Source organism: Cherax quadricarinatus, chromosome 65, assembly GCF_038502225.1.
Source record: "Cherax quadricarinatus isolate ZL_2023a chromosome 65, ASM3850222v1, whole genome shotgun sequence".
Taxonomy (NCBI): domain Eukaryota; kingdom Metazoa; phylum Arthropoda; class Malacostraca; order Decapoda; family Parastacidae; genus Cherax; species Cherax quadricarinatus.
The window spans coordinates 15,007,223-15,024,948 of record NC_091356.1 but is presented as its reverse complement, the minus strand read 5'-3'; the positions used below and the strand labels follow the sequence as shown (position 1 = coordinate 15,024,948).

Genomic DNA, 17,726 nt, shown 5'->3' with positions numbered 1-17,726 from the left:
GATTTTGGTAACACGCACCACTGTAGCCCAGGAGCTTTGGTCTTCAATGGAGGTCTTGAGGTCATCACTGGGTTGTGAAGTAAGAAATTTGTCCAGTCTCCTGAGGAAGACAATCCACTTGGCCCTTAAATCCAGAGAGGACATAACGGTAAAGCCTCGGTCAGCGAGAGTGGCGGTGGCGGCGATGGGGTAGCTTTCCAGCTTCAACATCATCGTTGCACACGACAATGAAGGAGTCATGGAGCGTCAGAATAATGTTAAACTTCACTTGCAAACCTCCCTTAACGGCAGCTGCAAGTGCAAGTTTTGAGGAATCATTCACAGTTCCACTGCAAGGTTTAATCTTAAGACGATTAGGAGAGTTCATCGTGAAAGATCAAAGACGATGACACTGAAGGTAAAGGTTCCCCTCCCCAACGGGGATCGTAGGGAGACTAAATATGAGGGTCAGAGCTTGTGCGACTTCACAGTTCGAGGTCTGTTCTGTTGGGGAGGAAGCACAGGCCAGGTTAGCTGTCGCTTATATACTGGCGTCAGGTGGCGAGGGACGGGTAGCAGAGGAAGACATTGTCACTGGTAGGCGGGATTCTTCATGTGGAAGTAGGTCATACCCAAGAACGGGTCAGTAGTAGTTAAGAAGTGGAAAAAAGACACTTATGTACAGTTCAGGACATTTATTAAAAGAAACGTTTCGCCACGAGTGGCTTCTTCATTAGGACTGAAGAAGGCACTAGTGGCGAAACGTTTCCTTTAATAAATGTCCTGAATTGTACATAAGTGTCTTTTTTCCACATCTTGTCGGTATCACCAGACGATTTCTTCATAGTTAAGAAGGTTGTGGAGACGTCCTCTGAACCAAGATTCCCGCCTACCAGTAACAATGTTAACGTCTGCCACACGGCCCAGATAACCATGCTAACCCAGATAACTATGCTAATCTAGCTCACTATGTTAACCCAGCTAACCATGTTAACCCAACTAACTATGCTAACCCAGCTAACTATGGTAACCCAGCTAACTATGTTAACCCAGCTAACTATGCTAACCCAGCTAACTATGGTAACCCAGCTATGTTAACCCAGCTAACCATGTTAACCCAGCTAACTATGGTAACCCAGCTAACTATGGTAACCCAGCTAACTATGTTAACCCAGCTAACCATGTTAACCCAGCTAACTATGGTAACCCAGCTAACTATGGTAACCCAGCTAACTATGTTAACCCAGCTAACTATGCTAACCCAGCTAACTATGGTAACCCAGCTAACTATGCTAACCCAGCTAACTATGCTAACCCAGCTAACCATGTTAACCCAGCTAACTATGGTAACCCAGCTAACTATGGTAACCCAGCTAACTATGTTAACCCAGCTAACCATGTTAACCCAGCTAACTATGGTAACCCAGCTAACTATGGTAACCCAGCTAACTATGTTAACCCAGCTAACTATGCTAACCCAGCTAACTATGGTAACCCAGCTAACTATGGTAACCCAGCTAACTATGTTAACCCAGCTAACTATGTTAACCCAGCTAACCATGTTAACCCAGCTAACTATGGTAACCCAGCTAACTATGGTAACCCAGCTAACTATGTTAACCCAGCTAACTATGTTAACCCAGCTAACCATGTTAACCCAGCTAACTATGGTAACCCAGCTAACTATGGTAACCCAGCTAACTATGTTAACCCAGCTAACCATGTTAACCCAGCTAACTATGGTAACCCAGCTAACTATGGTAACCCAGCTAACTATGGTAACCCAGCTAACTATGTTAACCCAGCTAACCATGTTAACCCAGCTAACTATGGTAACCCAGCTAACTATGGTAACCCAGCTAACTATGTTAACCCAGCTAACCATGTTAACCCAGCTAACTATGGTAACCCAGCTAACTATGGTAACCCAGCTAACTATGGTAACCCAGCTAACTATGTTAACCCAGCTAACCATGTTAACCCAGCTAACCATGTTAACCCAGCTATGGTAACCCAGCTAACTATGGTAACCCAGCTAACCATGTTAACCCAGCTAACCATGCTAACCCAGCTAACTATGGTAACCCAGCTAACCGTGCTAACTCAACTAACGTTGCCTGTGCTTCAGACTTAGCGGATATGGTGGTCTTCAATTCCAAGGCTGAGGGACTGATTACCTCATCTTTTGTATATAGTTCTGCTGCCTTCCAATCATGTCCTTGAATTTGTGTTGATAAAGCCACTGGATGGCGAAACGTCTACAATAAAGATACCCAGATGTTCCACATGTGTCTAATTTTCATCTTGTCGATGTTATATACCGTCCATGTACAAGATCTGAATAGACTGATGCAGTGGTCAAAGAAGTGGCAGATGCAGTCTAACATAGACAAATGCAAAGTTCTAAGCATTGGAAAGGTAAATAACCATAAAACTTACAAACTAAATAATGTAGATCTTAATATCACTGATTGCTAAATAGATTTGGGAGTTCTGGTTAACAATAATCTAAAAACTAAAACAACAGTGCGTAAGTGTTCGCAATAAAGCGAATAGAATTAAATAACAGGAATCCTTAGGTTGTTCTTCAACTCTATATATCCTTGGTTAGGCCTCATTTAGATTATCATGCGCAGTTCTGGTCACCGTATTACAGAATGGATGTAAATGCACTGGAAAACGTACAAAGGAGGATGACAAAGTTGATCCCATGTATCAGAAATCTTCCCTGTGAGGATAGACTGAGGGCCCTGAATCTGCACTCTCTAGCCAGGCGTAGAACTAGGGGGGATATGATTGATGTGTATAAATGGAAAACAGGAGTAAATACAGGGGATGTAAATAAAGTGCTAAAAATATCTAACCAATGCAGGATTCGCAGCAACAGTTTCAAGCTGGAAAAATTTAGCTTCAGAAAAGATATAGGAAAGCATTGGTTTGGTAATAGAGTTGTATCATAAAATAGTTTTGAAAAGCGAGAAGCTGAAGATTGAGACACTTATGTAGCATATGGGAATCTTTATTAAGGAAACGTTTCGTTACACAGTAGCTTCATCAGTCCAATACAAAGAAGAAATGGTAAGAGAGGAGGAGTTTGAGGTAATCAGTCCCTCAGCCTGGAATCGATGTGTTCAGTCCATCAATCTTGTAGAAAGTAGAGCATAGAGCCTGAGAAGTGGCTTATATACTGTAGTCAGGTGAGTGTTTCACTCTTCAATAAAGTTGTGGATGAGTGGAACAAACTCCAGAGTAGCGTCACTCAAGTTAAAACTTTGTGTAGTTTTTGAAATAGGTTAGACAATTACATGAGTGGGTGTGGTGGGTGTGGGTGGGTGTGAGTCGGACGTGACTAGCTTATGCTAGTAGGTAGGTCTGACAGCGGATGATACTTGGACCCGACTAGCTGAGGCCAGTAGGTGACTTGAACATGCCTAGCATGGGGCAGTAGGCCTACTTCAGTGCGCCTTCTTTCTTATTTTCTTACCACAGCTGGTGTCGTGGTGGTACAGCATGGTAATAAGCACAGTTAGTATCGTAGTGGTACAGCATGGTTAATTACCGCAATTAGTGTGGTGGTGGTATAGTTACTTACCGCAGCTGGTTTCTGGGGTGACTCTGAAGAAACCGTCGCCACACTCGCCCTTGTGAGGGCAGCCCAGGAGAGCAGCTCGGAGGGCAATAGTTTTTCGCCAGCGTTGTGGATGGAGGCGGACGAAACGAGCCTTGAAGGGTGAGTTGAGGTAGTGACGCCTCTCCGTGTGTTTGTCCAGGTTCCCACCAAACACCTGTCCAAACTAAAAAGTGTAATACACGCCGGTATATGACAAACGAACCCACGTGAAGATAGGAAAGAAACTGCATATCTCGGCTACACACTCGCAAAGCGAACTATACCCTAGTCTTACAGTGTAGTTGTCTCAGTGAGTGGAGAGGCTTCAAAACAGCAGCAGTTACATGTCATGTAGAATTTCACAAAACACACAAATGAGAAATTAATCTAGATAACAACTCTCTTCTCTTACACAGCTGAACATTTCTTGTCTTCAGACGGAAGGTCAGTGTTGCGTTTAATGGTCTATTAAACGCTTGTTCTCTTCACTAATGGCTCGCACAATGTTTTACAACGTACTTTTATTAGTCATGGAAGCTTGCGTGTCGTTCCTGATCGTACATACACTTCCAGAGATGTCATATTCTATATTCATTGTTAAATTCAGATTGATTAGGGAAAGCCCTGGGAAAAAAAAATCTAAGATCACAGTAAACAGGTAATATCACAATACGCAGAACAGCAACTGTGAAAAAAATAGGGAAATTTCGTAATTTCTCACATTAAGAAGGCACTGTAAAAATAGAAGATCTGCAGGAAAGCAAGTAAATACGAGACTACACATCGGGGTCATCTTACGACACCTGATCTTTTTATGATGATGTTGGTATGTAGTCAAGAATTGGATTGGATTGATTTATAATTAATAAAATATGGAAAGAATTTCAGGTACATTAGACAAGTTAACATGTTAAAGCTTAGGTGGAATATAAGCTGTGTTGGGCATATCCTTCACTACCTACCAACATTATCATAAGAAAGATCTGCAGTTGTAAGATAACCGCCATGTGTAGTCTCGTCCTCATATGCTTTCCTGTTGATATATTTTTTTACAGTTCCTTTGTAATGTGAAAAATCACGAAAGGGCTTCGAATTTCGCTATTCTATCTATCTATCTATTTATATATCTATCTATCTATATATTATTATTATTTTTTTTATTAACACACTGGCTGATTCCCACCAAGGCAGGGTGGCCCAAAAAAGAAAAACTTTCACCATCATTCACTCCATCACTGTCTTGCCAGAAGGGTGCTTTACACTACAGTTTTAAAACTGCAACCTTAACACCCCTCCTTCAGAGTGCAGGCACTGTACTTCCCATCTCCAGGACTCAAGTCCGGCCTGCCGGTTTCCCTGAACCCCTTCATAAATGTTACTTTGCTCACACTCCAACAGCACGTCAAGTATTAAAAACCATTTGTCTCCATTCACTCCTGTCAAACACGCTCACGCATGCCTGCTGGAAGTCCAAGCCCCTCGCACACAAAACCTCCTTTACCCCCTCCATCCAACCTTTCCTAGGCCGACCCCTACCCCGCCTTTCTTAAACTACAGACTGATACACTCTTGAAGTCACTCTGTTTCGCTCCATTCTCTCTACATGTCCGAACCACCTCAACAACCCTTAATCAGCCCTCTGGACAACAGTTTTGGTAATCCCGCACCTCCTCCTATATATATATATATATATATATATATATATATATATATATATATATATATATATATATATATATAGAGAGAGAGAGAGAGAGAGAGAGAGAGAGAGATTAAGAGAGACTGAGAGATAGATAAATATATATAATAATAAATATAAGATAAGAACACTACACATGCCTCACCTGCACGCTCACCTTAGTATCGAGGTGATTGCCATCTTTGTAGGTGAACCAAACCTTGGAGTCATTGGAGTAGGTGAGGGTGTAAGCCTTCACCCAGTGCTTGCGACCAGTGTCACCTCGTCCCCTAGTGATGACCCCAGTCACCTGATGAGGTGGTCCCAGGTCCCATTGCAGCCATTGGTGCGCTAGTTGGTGATGAACCACAATATATTAACTCCCAGCTAGTAGAGATGAGTATATTGTTTCAATACACACACACACACACGCACACACACACACACACACACACAGGCCCATACTGGAGTATGCAGCACCTGTTTGGAACACGCACTTGGTAAAACACGTCAAGAAACTAGAGAAAGTGCAAAGGTTTGCGACAAGGTTAGTTCCAGAGCTAAGGGGAATGTTCTATAAAGAAAGGTTAAGGGAAATCGGCCTGGCGACACTGGAGGACAGGAGGGCCAGGGGAGACATGATAACGACATATAAAATACTGCGCGGAATAGACAAGGTGGACAAAGACAGGATGTTCCAGGGAGGGGACACAGAAACAAGAGGTCACAATTGGAAGTTGAAGACACAGATGAGTCAGAGAGATATTAGGAAGTATTTCTTCAGTCATAGTGTTGTCAGGCAGTGGAATAGCCTAGAAAGTGATGTAGTGGAGGCAGGAACCATACATAGTTTTAAGACGAGGTTTGATAAAGCTCATGGAGCGGGGAGAGAGAGGGCCCAGTAGCAACTGGTGAAGAGGCGGGGCCAGGAGCTAAGACGCGACTCTACTAAATAACTGTCGAGCTTATATAACCCATAATTTGATTCATACACAGTGTTCCTGTCATATTTCTAGAGAGATAGTTCGATTATTTTTTACTGTGACTGAACTGCTGGGTACAAAAATTTAGGCATCAGCCCACCCTGGTGGGTGATTATAGAAACTGATGTGGTTGAAGATAGCGTTTGACTCCTGCCCTGTCTTGATTGTATATTTATGTTGGGTTGTTCTGGTTTCCAGAGGTTTACCTGTTTGACCAATATATGAGAGAGGACACTGGGTGCATGAGACCTTGTAAACCCCACCAACTTTGCTAGAGGGTTTGTTTTTAATCAACCTCTGTTTCACTGCCCCAGTGTTTTTTGAAAGCAAGGTTCATATTGATATTTTTTAATGCCTTATGTAGGCACACCAGGTTCTCATTATATGGTAAAACTGGTACAATTTTCCTGGCAATCACTTCCTTAAGTTCAGTCCTGTAATTAAGTCCTTGAAATTAAGACACTATTATATACCATTCTTGCACAACAAAGTCTTCCTTGCTGACATTAGCGCCTTCTCCACAAAATCCCTTGGATATCTCAGTTTTGTGGCTATGTTAAATATCTTCCTGATTTCGTCCTCTAAATACTCTGGACTGCAGGTACGCAAGGCTCTCGAGAACATTACCCTAGTTTTATGATTGGAATGGTCATGAATGTTTGAAGACACACTGATGAACTTCCAATAATCTGTAAATTTGAATTTCCTGTCAACGCGATGAATTAAAACATCTAGGAACATCTGTTTTGAACTTAATGGAAGGTGTGCAAGAATGGTATATAATACCGACAAGATGAAATTAAGACACTTGTGCAACATCTGGGTATCTTTATTGTAGACGTTTCGCCATCCAATGGCTTTATCAACACAAATTCTAGGACATAGCTTGAAGACAGTAGGACTATATACAGAAGATGAGGTAATCAGTCCCTCAACCTTGGAGTAGGTGCGAAGAGCACCGTAGTCGTGGAGATTCTGAAGCAGAAGCAAGAAGCCTGGCGCTTATATACTAACGTCAGGTGTAGCAGACAAGGGCATAGTCACTGGTAGGCGGGATTCCCCAGTGGAAGTAGTTCCTTCCCAAAGAGATGGGTTAATTGTAGTAGTAGTTGTCGTAGTCGTGAAGGTTATGTACATGTCCTCAGAATCAAGATTCCATGATGTTGCAGTGTCTGATAAGATGTGCAAGAATGGTATATAATACCGACAAGATGAAAATTAAGACACTGTGCAACATCTGGGTATCTTTATTGTAGACGTTTCGCCATCCAGCAGCTTTATCAATACAAATTCTAGGACATAGCTTGAAGACAGTAGGACTATATACAGAAGATGAGGTAATCAGTCCCTCAACCTTGGAGTAGCTTGCGCTAGACGTTAATCAACGTCTAGCGCAAGCTGGACGCCAAGGTATTGGTCCAGTGTGGTGAGATTGGTATAGCACTGCGTACCTTGTTCCAAGGTTCGTAGGTTCGAGTCTCCTACAGCCAGAGATCAGTGATATATATATATATATATATATATATATATATATATATATATATATCGTATTGTAACCACGACTAAGTGGCATTTAATCAATGACAACACTGCAACTTGCCGGGGGATCGAATCCGTGTTGTTTTAGCCTGCCTCATGGTGAGCGAAAATTCCACGATGCTCTAACCCACGGGACCACACAATCCTACAAGAATCATGCATCCAGCAGAGCTAGATGTTGTACCGTGATCCGAGGATTTACGATGGTGTGGGTGCCTCAGAGCTAATTTCATTCTACTCCCCGTTTTGTGTACTAGCCTCCATGAGCAGTATATATTGTATTGTAACCACAAACGAGTGGTATTTCGCAGTGTTGTTATTAATCAAGTACCACGCGTTCGTGGTTACAATACGATATATACTGCTTGTGGAGGCTAGTACAATAAACGGGGAGTAGAATGATATTAGCTCTGAGACACCCACACCATCGTATGTCTTCGGATCACGGTACAACAGCTAGCTTTGCTGGGTGCGTGATTCTTATTGGATTGTATGGTGGAGTGGGTTAGAGCGTATTGGAATTTTCGCTCACCATAAGGCGGGCTAAAACAACACGGGTTCTATCCCCCGGCTAGTCGCAGTGTTGTTATTGATATATATATATATATATATATATATATATATATATATATATATATATATATATATATATATATATATATATATATATATTACCATATATATATATATATATATATATAATGTGTGTGTGTGTTACATTCACATATATGAGTACTGGAGGATACAGACTAGGTTATAGTGTATATCTTTTTGTGTATATGGACAGAGAGGTATCTCTCAATCCATATGCAGAGTTGTGCATGCACACAGAGGTGTGTATCTCTCAGTGTATATACTCTCAGAGATGCTTTAAATCTCTCGGTTTGTGTGCAGGCAAAATCCTGCTTAGTGACTCTCGTAATGTCCATAGAACTTTGGTCAACACATCAGAACGTTGCCACAGACACAGAATTAGCATAGAACTAGGAATTTAGCTTTTCTAGAAGCATTAAAGAAACTGTGCGCTCACCGTCTTTCCTGCGAGCACACCACGCTCTGTGAGAGTGTAGAGAGGCATCCTTAGCTTGACAGGATTTGCTACGGTGCCACGGCTTGTAGGAGCTGGCTGAGAGCTGCACATCCACACCCTCGCTGATCACCGCTTTGCACTCTGCAACACAAACACCAGACTAACAGTCAGGAGGTGGGATGCCCTCATGTATTTATCTTTTAAAATTAATTACACAATTTCGAGCAGATAGGGTCATACAGCTCCTAGTAGATAATTAGATTCTATCCCAAATAAGATCCCATCAACAGAGTCAAGACAATCTCACTTCAAGAAATAATAACGGAGATATAAGGCAAAATTTCATCACTAAAGTTAATCAGTTGCCCAAGTCAGAATATAATATTCTAGTTTACTATGAAGGAGCTCAAACTCAAAGATTTGGATATGAAACTTGCTTCTGTTTATATCGGCTGATTCACTCCACAAACGGCTTCTAAATTAATCTTCGGTAAACGGATCTGAATTTGCCGGTTATTTATTGTATTCCTCATACCCAAAGTAGGAAGAGTTATGCGTGAGCAAGAAGAACATTGAGATGCGAGCTCACCTCTCATGTGCTACTTCTTTTGCAGGATCATTATAAGATACTTACAATCTTCAGGTATCGAGAGAAAACTATGCAGAGTTCTTGCACCACTACACACAGCATTTACAACCACATCATGAAGTTAAATGACAATGCTGAATGTAGTCGTGTCGCATTCCAGCTTGTAAGCAAGTAAATGACGGCCGACAACTTGGAAATTAACACGAATCCAGTGACTTGGAACACTACTGAGGATGCCTCGTTCCATGTGCATCGATCACTTCATGTATTTGAAGAGATAAGGATCCCTGAACAGAAGCATCTTCAAAAATGGTGTCGAAAGAGAATTTATCTGCGTCCATGACACCACACACACACACACACACACACACACACACACACACACACACACACACACACACACACACACACACACATACACACACACACACACACACACACACACACACACACAAACACACCCACACACACAGACAAACACAAACACATTGGTGTGTTACAACACCCTCCCCACGCACACCAGTGCGTGAAAAGAGTGAAGATTCTGTTTTTCAGAACAGATACGATCCTACACCAGTCACATGAATGGATAATCTTGCTTACACCTTCTCATAAAAGTACATTCAGTCACAAGGTGAGAGCAACATGACCACCAAGTAACAGGTTTTTATGATCCTACATCAATCTTTCGCAACATATTTTTATTTACGGGTTAAAATAACGATTCGAGAATCACCTCATTTCAAAGCCTAGCATTATCTAACATACACCACAACCCCAGGATGCCACTCATACCATTTTAATTACACCCAAATATTCATTTCCTGATAGACGAATATGGGTAGCAGGTGTAAGAACCTTGGCACCCAGGTGAATATTTCTTGCTAGTTGATACTCGTAAAGTTAGCAGAGGCAAGAACGCTTATATTATTTGCTTTTCACTCCGCCTGGCATGCGATCACGCGTTCCTTTGACCGTAAGCCGAGTGGTGCAGCAGTATTACCATGTGACCGTAAGCCGAGTGGTGCAGCAGTATTACCATGTGACCGTAAGCCGAGTGGTGTAGCAGTATTACCATGTGACCGTAAGCCGAGTGGTGTAGCAGTATTACCATGTGACCGTGAGCCGAGTTGTGTAGCAGTATTGCCATGTGGCCGTGAGCCGAGTGGTGTTCCAGTATTACCATGTGACCGTAAGCCGAGTGGTGTACCAGTATTACCATGTGACCGTAAGCCGAGTGGTGTAGCAGTATTACCATGTGATCGTGAGCCGAGTGGTGTACCAGTATTATCATGTGACCGTAAGCCGAGTGGTGTACCAGTATTACCATGTGACCGTAAGCCGAGTGGTGTAGCAGTATTACCATGGGACCGTGAGCCGAGTGGTGTAGCAGTATTACCATGTGACCGTGAGCCGAGTGGTGTACCAGTATTACCATGTGACCGTAAGCCGAGTGGTGTACCAGTATTACCATGTGACCGTGAGCCGAGTTGTGTAGTAGTATTGCCATGTGGCCGTGAGCCGAGTGGTGTTCCAGTATTACCACGTGACCGTGAGCCCAGTTGTGTAGCAGTATTATCATGTGACCGAAGGCCGAGTGGTGTACTAGTATTACAATGTGACCGTGAGCCGAGTGGTGTACCAGTATTACCATGTGACCGTAAGCCGAGTGGTGTAGCAGTATTACCATGTGACCGTAAGCCGAGTGGTGTAGCAGTATTACCATGTGACCGTGAGCCGAGTGGTGTACCAGTATTACCATCTGACCGTGAGCCGAGTTGTGTAGCAGTATTACCATGTGACCGTGAACCGAGTGGTGGTCCAGTATTACCATGTGACCGTGAGCCGAGTGGTATAGCAGTATTACCATGTGACCGTGAGCCGAGTGGTGTACTAGTATTACAATGTGACCGTGAGCCGAGTGGTATACCAGTATTACCATGTGACTATAAGCCGAGTGGTGTACCAGTATTACCATGTGACTATAAGCCTAGTGGTATAGCAGTATTACCATGTGACCGTAAGCCGAGTGGTGTAGCAGTATTACCATGTGACCGTGAGCCGAGTTGTGTAGCAGTATTACCATGTGACCGTGAACCGAGTGGTGTTCCAGTATTACCATGTGACCGTGAGCCGAGTGGTGTAGCAGTATTACCATGTGACTATAAGCCGAGGGGCTTACCAGTATTACCATGTGACCGTGAGCCGAGTGGTGTACCAGTATTACCATGTGACCGTAAGCCGAGTGGTGTAGCAGTATTACCATGTGACCGTAAGCCGAGCGGTGTACCAGTATTACCATGTGACCGTGAGCCGAGTGGTGTTCCAGTATTACCATGTGACCGTAAGCCGAGTGGTGTAGCAGTATTACAATGTGACCGTAAGCCGAGTGGTGTACCAGTATTACCATGTGACCGTAAGCCGAGTGGTGTAGCAGTATTACCATGTGACTGTAAGCTGAGTGGTGTACCAGTATTACCATGTGACCGTAAGCCGAGTGGTGTACCAGTATTACCATGTGACCGTGAGCCGAGTGGTGTACCAGTATTACCATGTGACCGTGAGCCGAGTGGTGTTCCAGTATTACCATGTGACCGTAAGCCGAGTGGTGTACCAGTATTACCATGTGACCGTGAGCCGAGTGGTGTTCCAGTATTACCATGTGACCGTAAGCCGAGTGGTGTAGCAGTATTACAATGTGACCGTAAGCCGAGTGGTGTACCAGTATTACCATGTGACCGTAAGCCGAGTGGTGTAGCAGTATTACCATGTGACTGTAAGCTGAGTGGTGTACCAGTATTACCATGTGACCGTGAGCCGAGTGGTGTACCAGTATTACCATGTGACCGTGAGCCGAGTGGTGTACCAGTATTACCATCTGACCGTGAGCCGAGTGGTGTACCAGTATTACAATCTGACCATGAGCCGAGTGGTGTACCAGTATTACCATCTGACCGTGAGCCGAGTGGTGTAGCAGTATTACCATGTGACCGTGAGCCGAGTGGTGTACCAGTATTACCATGTGACCGTGAGCCGAGTGGTGTACCAGTATTACCATGTGACCGTGAGCCGAGTGGTGTACCAGTATTACCATGTGACCGTGAGCCGAGTGGTGTACCAGTATTACCATGTGACCGTGAGCCGAGTGGTGTAGCAGTATTACCATGTGACCGTGAGCCGAGTAGTGTACCAGTATTACCATGTGACCGTGAGCCGAGTGGTGTACCAGTATTACCATGTGACCGTGAGCCGAGTGGTGTAGCAGTATTACCATTTGACCGTAAGCCGAGTGGAGTAGCAGTATTACCATGTGACCGTGAGCCGAGAGGTGTACCAGTATTACCATGTGACCGTGAGCCGAGTGGTGTAGCAGTATTACCATGTGACCGTGAGCCGAGTGGTGTAGCAGTATTACCATGTGACCGTGAGCCGAGTGGTGTACCAGTATTACCATGTGACCGTGAGCCGAGTGGTGTACCAGTATTACCATGTGACCCTAAGCCGAGTGGTGTAGCAGTATTACCATCTGACTGTGAGCCGAGTGGTGTACCAGTATTACCATGTGACCGTGAGCCGAGTGGTGTAGCAGTATTACCATGTGTCCGTGAGCCGAGTGGTATACCAGTATTATCATGTGACCGTAAGCCAAGTGGTATACCAGTATTACCATGTGACCATAAGCCGAGTGGTATACCAGTATTACCATGTGACCGTGAGCCGAGTGGTGTACCAGTATTACCATGCGACCATAAGCCGAGTGGTATACCAGTATTACCATGTGACCGTGAGCCGAGTTTTATACAAGTATTACCATGTGACCGTAAGCCGAGTGGTGTAGCAGTATTACCATGTGACCGTGAGCCGAGTGGTGTACCAGTATTACCATCTGACCGTGAGCCGAGTTGTGTAGCAGTATTACCAAGTGACCGTGAACCGAGTGGTGGTCCAGTATTACCATGTGACCGTGAGCCGAGTGGTATAGCAGTATTACCATGTGACCGTGAGCCGAGTGGTGTACTAGTATTACAATGTGACCGTGAGCCGAGTGGTATACCAGTATTACCATGTGACTATAAGCCGAGTGGTGTACCAGTATTACCATGTGACTATAAGCCGAGTGGTATAGCAGTATTACCATGTGACCGTAAGCCGAGTGGTGTAGCAGTATTACCATGTGACCGTGAGCCGAGTTGTGTAGCAGTATTACCATGTGACCGTGAACCGAGTGGTGTTCCAGTATTACCATGTGACCGTGAGCCGAGAGGTGTAGCAGTATTACCATGTGACTATAAGCCGAGGGGCTTACCAGTATTACCATGTGACCGTGAGCCGAGTGGTGTACCAGTATTACCATGTGACCGTGAGCCGAGTGGTGTTCCAGTATTACCATGTGACCGTAAGCCGAGTGGTGTACCAGTATTACCATGTGACCGTGAGCCGAGTGGTGTTCCAGTATTACCATGTGACCGTAAGCCGAGTGGTGTAGCAGTATTACAATGTGACCGTAAGCCGAGTGGTGTACCAGTATTACCATGTGACCGTAAGCCGAGTGGTGTAGCAGTATTACCATGTGACTGTAAGCTGAGTGGTGTACCAGTATTACCATGTGACCGTAAGCCGAGTGGTGTACCAGTATTACCATGTGACCGTGAGCCGAGTGGTGTACCAGTATTACCATGTGACCGTGAGCCGAGTGGTGTTCCAGTATTACCATGTGACCGTAAGCCGAGTGGTGTACCAGTATTACCATGTGACCGTGAGCCGAGTGGTGTTCCAGTATTACCATGTGACCGTAAGCCGAGTGGTGTAGCAGTATTACAATGTGACCGTAAGCCGAGTGGTGTACCAGTATTACCATGTGACCGTAAGCCGAGTGGTGTAGCAGTATTACCATGTGACTGTAAGCTGAGTGGTGTACCAGTATTACCATGTGACCGTGAGCCGAGTGGTGTACCAGTATTACCATGTGACCGTGAGCCGAGTGGTGTACCAGTATTACCATGTGACCGTGAGCCGAGTGGTGTACCAGTATTACAATCTGACCATGAGCCGAGTGGTGTACCAGTATTACCATCTGACCGTGAGCCGAGTGGTGTAGCAGTATTACCATGTGACCGTGAGCCGAGTAGTGTACCAGTATTACCATGTGACCGTGAGCCGAGTGGTGTACCAGTATTACCATGTGACCGTGAGCCGAGTGGTGTAGCAGTATTACCATTTGACCGTAAGCCGAGTGGAGTACCAGTATTACCATGTGACCGTGAGCCGAGTGGTGTACCAGTATTACCATGTGACCGTGAGCCGAGTGGTGTAGCAGTATTACCATGTGACCGTGAGCCGAGTGGTGTAGCAGTATTACCATGTGACCGTGAGCCGAGTGGTGTACCAGTATTACCATGTGACCGTGAGCCGAGTGGTGTACCAGTATTACCATGTGACCCTAAGCCGAGTGGTGTAGCAGTATTACCATCTGACTGTGAGCCGAGTGGTGTACCAGTATTACCATGTGACCGTGAGCCGAGTGGTGTAGCAGTATTACCATGTGTCCGTGAGCCGAGTGGTATACCAGTATTATCATGTGACCGTAAGCCAAGTGGTATACCAGTATTACCATGTGACCATAAGCCGAGTGGTATACCAGTATTACCATGTGACCGTGAGCCGAGTGGTGTACCAGTATTACCATGCGACCATAAGCCGAGTGGTATACCAGTATTACCATGTGACCGTGAGCCGAGTTTTATACAAGTATTACCATGTGACCGTAAGCCGAGTGGTGTACCAGTATTACCATGTGACCATAAGCCGAGTGGTGTAGCAGTATTACCATGTGACCGTGAGCCGAGTGGTGTAGCAGTATTACCATGTGACCGTAAGCCGAGTGGTGTACCAGCATTACCATGTGGCTGTAAGCCGAGTGGTGTACCAGTATTACCATGTGACCGTAAGCCGAGTGGTGTACCAGTATTACCATGTGACCGTAAGCCGAGTGGTGTACCAGTATTACCATGTGACCGTAAGCCGAGTGGTGTACAAGTATTACCATGTGACCGTAAGCCGAGTGGTGTACCAGTATTACCATGTGACCGTAAGCCGAGTGGTGTACCAGTATTACCATGTGACCGTAAGCCGAGTGGTGTAGCAGTATTACCATGTGACCGTAAGCCGAGTGGTGTAGCAGTATTACCATGTGACCGTAAGCCGAGTGGTGTAGCAGTATTACCATGTGACCGTAAGCCGAGTGGTGTAGCAGTATTACCATGTGACCGTAAGCCGAGTGGTGTAGCAGTATTACCATGTGACCGTCAGCCGAGTGGTGTACCAGTATTACCATGTGACCGTAAGCCGAGTGGTGTAGCAGTATTACCATGTGACCGTAAGCCGAGTGGTGTAGCAGTATTACCATTTGACAGTAAGCCGAGTGGTGTACCAGTATTACCATGTGACCGTGAGCCGAGTGGTGTACCAGTATTACCATGTGACCGTGAGCCGAGTGGTGTAGCAGTATTACCATGTGACCGTGAGCCGAGTGGTGTAGCAGTATTATCATGTGACCGTGAGCCGAGTCTTGTACCAGTATTACCATGTGACCGTGAGCCGAGTGGTGTACCAGTATTACCATGTGACCGTAAGCCGAGTGGTGTAGCAGTATTACCATCTGACTGTGAGCCGAGTGGTGTACCAGTATTACCATGTGACCGTGAGCCGAGTGGTGTAGCAGTATTACCATGTGACCGTGAGCCGAGTGGTATACCAGTATTATCATGTGACCGTAAGCCAAGTGGTATACCAGTATTACCATGTGACCGTAAGCCGAGTGGTATACCAGTATTACCATGTGACCGTGAGCCGAGTGGTATACAAGTATTACAATGTGACCGTAAGTCGAGTGGTGTACCAGTATTACCATGTGACCAAAAGCCGAGTGGTGTAGCAGTATTACCATGTGACCGTGAGCCGAGTGGTGTAGCAGTATTACCATGTGACCGTAAGCCGAGTGGTGTAGCAGTATTACCATGTGACCGTAAGCAGAGTGGTGTACCAGCATTACCATGTGGCCGTAAGCCGAGTGGTGTACCAGTAATACCATGTGACCGTAAGCCGAGTGGTGTACCAGTATTACCATGTGACCGTAAGCCGACTGGTGTAGCAGTATTACCATGTGACCGTCAGCCGAGTGGTGTACCAGTATTACCATGTGACCGTAAGCCGAGTGGTGTAGCAGTATTACCATGTGACCGTAAGCCGAGTGGTGTAGCAGTATTACCATGTGACCGTAAGCCGAGTGGTGTAGCAGTATTACCATGTGACCGTGAGCCGAGTGGTGTAGCAGTATTACCATGTGACCGTGAGCCGAGTGGTGTAGCAGTATTACCATGTGACCGTGAGCCGAGTGGTGTAGCAGTATTACCATGTGACCGTGAGCCGAGTGGTGTAGCAGTATTACCATGTGACCGTGAGCCGAGTGGTGTAGCAGTATTACAATGTGACCGTAAGCCGAGTGGTGTACCAGTATTACCATTTGACCGTCAGCCGAGTGGTGTAGCAGTATTACCATTTGACCGTCAGCCGAGTGGTGTACCAGTATTACCATGTGACCGTCAGCCGAGTGGTGTACCAGTATTACCATCTGACCGTCAGCCGAGTGGTGTACCAGTATTACCATGTGACCGTCAGCCGAGTGGTGTACCAGTATTACCATGTGACCGTGAGCCGAGTGGTGTACCAGTATTACCATGTGACCGTCAGCCGAGTGGTGTACCAGTATTACCATGTGACCGTCAGCCGAGTGGTGTACCAGTATTACCATGTGACCGTGAGCCGAGTGGTGTACCAGTATTACCATGTGACCGTCAGCCGAGTGGTGTACCAGTATTACCATGTGACCGTCAGCCGAGTGGTGTACCAGTATTACCATGTGACCGTGAGCCGAGTGGTGTACCAGTATTACCATGTGACCGTGAGCCGAGTGGTGTACCAGTATTACCATGATGTTATATACAGGTGAACATAATTATATGTAATAAAGGAAACAAATCACAGAACAATTCACAACAATCACAATTCAGAAATGATATAAAATTCACACCTTCATAACCTATCCACACTGCATGGTAGCCCATCCACACTGCATGGTAGCCCATCCACACTGCATGGTAGCCCATCCACACTGCATGGTAGCCCATCCACACTGCATGGTAACCCATCCACACTGCATGGTAACCCATCCACACTGCATGGTAACCCATCCACACTGCATGGTAACCCATCCACACTGCATGGTAGCCCATCCACACTGCATGGTAACCCATCCACAC

The 17,726-nt window shown here is 45.3% G+C and overlaps 1 protein-coding gene across 3 annotated transcripts in view; it reads right to left on the bottom strand.

Moving 5' to 3' along the window:
* The window catches only part of LOC128700552 (lactadherin), a 408,199-nt gene that overhangs the window by 40,201 nt on the left and 350,272 nt on the right, over window positions 1-17,726 (bottom strand). For 2 of the 3 annotated variants that reach the window (XM_053793825.2, XM_053793827.2), the window contains exons 6-8: window positions 8,820-8,960; window positions 5,434-5,618; window positions 3,572-3,764 (exon numbers count right to left, since the gene is read on the bottom strand). In XM_053793825.2, coding sequence (XP_053649800.1) covers window positions 3,572-3,764; window positions 5,434-5,618; window positions 8,820-8,960 — 519 coding nt within the window. The remainder of the gene's footprint in view (window positions 1-3,571; window positions 3,765-5,433; window positions 5,619-8,819; window positions 8,961-17,726) is intronic. The other variant, XM_053793826.2, reaches the window with a different exon arrangement.